General features: G+C 30.8%; 1 protein-coding gene across 1 annotated transcript; it reads right to left on the bottom strand.

Annotated features, from left to right (window-relative positions):
* Nucleotides 1–321: 321 nt before the first annotated feature.
* Nucleotides 322–5,285, bottom strand: LOC136235858 (metal transporter Nramp7.2-like). Its single transcript, XM_066025928.1, has 13 exons — nucleotides 4,967–5,285; nucleotides 4,516–4,594; nucleotides 4,262–4,302; nucleotides 4,051–4,129; nucleotides 3,798–3,902; nucleotides 3,478–3,587; nucleotides 3,209–3,390; nucleotides 2,990–3,059; nucleotides 2,214–2,387; nucleotides 2,006–2,110; nucleotides 1,761–1,892; nucleotides 1,538–1,633; nucleotides 322–771 (listed from the first exon to the last, which is right to left on the bottom strand). Exons 1-13 carry the CDS (start codon nucleotides 5,123–5,125, stop codon nucleotides 442–444), a joined length of 1,662 nt encoding a protein of 553 aa, XP_065882000.1. The 5' UTR covers nucleotides 5,126–5,285; the 3' UTR covers nucleotides 322–441.
* Nucleotides 5,286–5,515: the final 230 nt, after the last annotated feature.

Here is a 5,515-nt window from a genome sequence, read left to right as displayed (position 1 = left end):
TTGACATTATAAAAAGCAAGCCCAGCTTGAAATTATAAAAAGCAAAGCATAGCAACGAAATGGTAAAATTAACATTTTTAATTAATGTTTAACTATTATTTAGTTGTCAAAATCCAACATTCTAAACAAGTTTATTGATTAACTAAAGTAATTTAGTATATTTTATCAGGTTATTTAAATAACCTGTATTAATAATATAATAAACATTTTAAATAGATTTTTTTCATATCAAACTTAGTTATTGAATATTTTTATAATTTATTTGTAATGGTATAATTTTAAACATAATTGATATTTAAAAAATGCGAGAGATGATAGCTAAAAAGAAGATCGCGGTAATATTGGACAGAGTTCAATTAGATTCTTCGGTTACAAAAACAAAGGATAAAACATAATTAAAATACATAGATAAATAACTAGCTAGTTTAAGAGTAGATTACATTATTCTGGGAATGGGGTATCATGAGCTAAATCAGGTCTATAAGGCAAAACATCAGTAGTATTACCCAATGATCTATTAGATTTGCTAATTCCAGTTTCCATCTCATCTTTTACTGGTTCAATGAAAGTTACTGCTGTATCTTTTCTAAAGGTCAAATATATGACTGCTATGATATAAACTGCAATTAGAGGAAATACCAAAATTCCAATAAAAACATTTCCAACTTTAGGTAGATTGTTGTCAATCAGCCATCCCACAAATCCTGTAATTAGGTAGTACATGTTGATTCCAATTATTCCAAGCCCCAATATCCATGATATCACTATTATCTGCAATTAATTCAACATTACTTATTAGTTCGGTTCAGTTCGGTTTTTATATACTTCGGTTATAAAACATGTGAAGCCCGAATTTGAAGTTACAAAACGCATAACTTGCTTCGTAAAGGGAGAAGGTCGCAACAAATTCCGGTTTGACAGGTTGGTTGTAGTCATTTAGACTTTTTTTTTGGACTTATATATAAGTCCATTATTTTTAAATGCGTACGCAGACATGATGGTGTCAAGCTATTTGTCGCGATTTTCCTAATGGCAGAAACCACAAATATAGATGCACCAAAATTTGAAAACACATAGTTTTTAAAAAAAAAAATTAAAACACTATTTGGCCCCGATCTATCCAAAATATTGGTTTTTGACACCGGATCTATTATGTGGTAAACATTTGCCACCTAACTTATCCAAAATGTTAGTCTTTGCATCCTAACCTATTATTTGGTTACATTTGACTCATGTCTATCCAAATTTTGTGAAATCTCAACCATCCATGCTAGTTGAGATTTCATAAATTTTATAGAGGTCAGCAGTCAAATTTAACCAAATAATAGGTAAGGAGACGAAAATAAACATTTTACAGTCAAGGGGTAACATAATAGACCAGAGGCCAAACATTGTTTTAATTTTTTTTTTAATTGAAAATTAGCTTTTTATAAAAGCAGACAATCATGCTTTTTAAAAAAGCAGTTTTTTCAAACAGTAACAGCAAACAACAAATAGTAAACCAAGTGGGTCCTTAATTAACCAAAAAAAAACTTACATAAATTGAATTCTTGTGTGGTCCCATCTTTGTAGAACTGCTACTGAATTTGAGGAGGGGGATAAGAGCAAATGGAAGTTCAAATGACAGTATCATCTGCACAATCCATTAATTAATTAAAAAAAAAAAATTCTATCAATTAAAAATAAAAGATGACCGAATAGTATAAATTAAATTAATTAATGATTGATTATGATAATTTAATTAATGTAATTTATCTTACAGAAGCAATAATGATTAGTCGACCTGCTCCTTGTGATCCTCCAATAATAGCAACAATAAGACTAGGCGTAATTGCTATTACCCTTGTCAATAAATTTCTCATCCATTTTCTCATTTTAAGATCCAAAAACCCCTGCAATTTTTTAATTAATTAATATTTTGCCCAAACTCAACTTAGCCCGCACTATTTTCACATCGAGGGTCCGATCCGCTCAACTAATGTCTTAATTAATTAGTGATGAATACCTGCATGATATATTGTCCTGCATAAGTGCCTGTTATAGAGGAACTTTGCCCTGAGGCTAAGAGGGCAATAGCATATAATGTGGAGCTTGATTTTCCTAAAACATTCTGCCAAAAAAAGTTAAACAAAATTATTAATTATTTTCCTAATTAAGATAACTTTTTTTTATTATTTTATTTATTTTAGCTATTAGATCATACAACTTCCAACCTTAAGAAGGAAAGAGGCGGAATTAAGGGTAATATCGTCGCAACGATCAGCAGTTTCCGGTGAGACATTATCGCCGACGCAAACTGTTCCCGTCACTGATATAACTGCAACATTTATTAAAAATGCTACAAACAATGCAAATCCACTTTCAATAAGAAAGTAACGGCAGGCATCCTGTCAAAAATTCAAACAATAAAAAAATGTTATAAAATTGTCATAAACAGAAAATTTTAATTTATAAAATTTTATTCTTAATATTTTTCGAGTTGAAACAAACATAACTGAGTAACATTTGATAAACGTGAAGCAAAATTTGGGATCTCAAAAGAGTAACATTTGATAAACGTGAAGCAAAATTTGGGATTTTAACATTGGCCAATAATATTCGATTACTTAAAGTGCAGAAAAGTAAACTCAATCCACGTGAATATTTTGTCTTTAAGTTGAGCTCGAGTTAAAAAAAAATGCACAGGAGCAAACGGATCCCTATAATAAGGCGTGGATTCGGACTCTCGAGTGTGTTGGCATCCATGCCCCTACCTTTAGACTCATGTAATAATCGTGTTCCGCAAATTTTGTTAAACGTACCCAAAATTTTGCTTTACTTAGCATAATTTAAATTTTGACTGCTTCAAATTAAAATTAAAAATGTTAATTACAAAATTTTATCATTTTTATGTCAGAGTTATATCTGCACCTTTTAAATAAAAACATTAAATGTCAAATTCATAAATCTTATCCAATGTATATAAAATTAAATAATGCCATAGACTTACATTGATGCCACGGACAGAATTTGGTATTTTCCTAGACAGCACTAGAGCTGAATGAAGAAATAAGTTATGTCTGTAAAAGAAAAATCATACAAATTAATTGGTAAGTTTTAAAAATAATTTTCGACAACGAGAAGACATTTGTCAGTAATTTCGACGAAAATTACTGACAAAATATTTTGAATTGAACAAGAACAAATAGAAATAGGTATGATGTTATACGGCATGATAAGGGCGCCGAGAAGAGCAATGGCGTCACCGGTGGCTCCCTGACCGGAAAGTTTAGGTGTGAACATGCCCTTAAGAACGTCCGATGCGTCAGGTTTAACGTGACCCATTTCACCGAAGAAACATCCGGCCATTATAAATACCAAAATTGCTATAAGCATTTCAAGCTTCCTTATCTGCCCAAATATATTATTATTGTAATTAATAATTTTCAATTAATTAATATTTAATGAGTTAAAAGAGGTAGGAAATGACAAAATTACCCCATATCGTTGCAGGCCTAAAAGGAGGAGAGTACTAACACCGGTGCAGAGAACTCCGACCCAGACCGGAATGTGGAACAATATATTTAAGGCAAAAGCTGTCCCAATCACTGATCATTTTAAAAAAAGATAAACATTTAGTTAATTTTAATTAATACGCCAATTAAAATTTCTAATTGAGGTCATTACTTTGTTTTTTTGGGTGAGGGCAAAGTTTAGGTAATTAATGAATAAAAACAAATTTTAATTCAATTAATTAAATAAATATGATAAAAAAAACAAAATAGCAGTTAAGATATTTTATAATATTATTTATTTGCCTTCGGGTATATCAGCAGCGATGACAGCTAACTCGGCAAGCAACCATAGGCAAATTTTGACAAATTTTGGGTATTCTGCCTTGCATAATTCTGATAAATGCTTTCCTGTCAATAAAATACTAATTTTTAATATATTTTACAAATTCAATAATAATAATAATAATAATAATAATAATAATAATAATAATGTTCGTAAATTAAAATTAAAAATAATAATTGAGATATTGATAATTAATTATATAAATTAACTTACCAGTGCTCACACCAAGATTTGCAGCAAGTGATTGAATTATCAGAGCAAATATGAGTCCAATAAGTATAATCCATAGTAGCTGAAAGTTTAAATAAATAAAAATTACACACAAAAAAAAAATTATGCATGTCTTAATTTCATAAAGTTTTTTTTTTTTGATAATTTAATTTCATAAAGTTAATTGTATTATTTAATTAATTTATAAATTTACCTCATAACCATGGTTAGCTCCGGCTTGTAAATCAGTTTCCACTGCATTTAATAATCAACCATTTATAAATTCATATAGTAGCCATAAATAAACATATATACATACTATATATTATAAACCAAAAAATGGAAGGAAATTTGTTAACATAAAATCAAATCATTTAAAAAGTGTTACATTTTATTATTTACTTCAGAATTCAAAATGTAGTTTTTTTATAATTAAAAAATCAAAATATATGTTAATTAAACACTTACAATTTCCAGGATCAAGATAAGCCAATGAAACCAAAAATCCAGGTCCAACATGTGACAGGAACTTCCTCCATCCAGATTTCTGATCATGATTAATATACCAATTATGATTAGTCAGATTATAATTAACATTAGGAGCGGACCGACGCTATGGCTGAGGGAATCTTGCTATCAGCCAACCCAAAAATACATTTTAATAGGGTGGCAACCGGATTTTGGCCGCCTCAGCCCAGCCAGCAATTCTATTTAAATTTTTGGCCCTTCTAACTTTAGAAGGCGTCCGCTCTAAATCAGTGGCGGAGCCAGAAAATTAGAGTTGGGGCCTAAACTTTAGACGTATGGTTAGGGGTAATTTTTTAAAGTCCATCCTGTGAGGACTGGGTAATTTTTTAAAGTCCATTCCTGATTAACATCATGCATGATGATTATAAGATGAAAAAATGAGTATATATACCTGATTGGATGAATCATCAGCACCGTTGGGAAGATCAATGCTATGATCGGACGTAACAGATTGTGCCTTCCCTTCTACATTGACGGCGGCGATTCGGTTGCTGTGTACATTCCATGTTGCCGGATGCATATGATCATTCCCTTGCTGCTGCTGCTCCATTTTTTTAATTTCCAGAAATTGAAGAAGAAAGAAGAAGAAGATCTAAAAAGGTCTTTCAGGTTCCCTTTTCAATTAATAAGTTACGAGTCAATGAAATAAAGTGAAGGATGTGATAGTATTTATAGTGTAAAATGGGTGAGCTGAGCAGAGCAGAGGTCTCTGATGAAGATAAATTTAGCAGTCCACCTATATTTATTTTACCCATGTGTCCTCTACTTGCCGCTGTGACGACACCTCAGTGTGTTCATTTCTCTTTTCTAATTTTTTTAGTGACATATGTGAATATTTGAACATTGTTTGACACTCATGTGAGGGAATCTCAGTTGCGTTTGTTGGAGTTTGAGATAAGGTAAAAAAAATATATATTTAAAGGGGTTGGAACTGAGGATC

The sequence above is a fragment of the Euphorbia lathyris genome, chromosome 7 (assembly GCF_963576675.1).
Source record: "Euphorbia lathyris chromosome 7, ddEupLath1.1, whole genome shotgun sequence".
Lineage (NCBI taxonomy): Eukaryota > Viridiplantae > Streptophyta > Magnoliopsida > Malpighiales > Euphorbiaceae > Euphorbia > Euphorbia lathyris.
The sequence above is the reverse complement of the archived record's forward strand: the minus strand, read 5'-3'. Positions and strand labels throughout refer to the sequence as shown.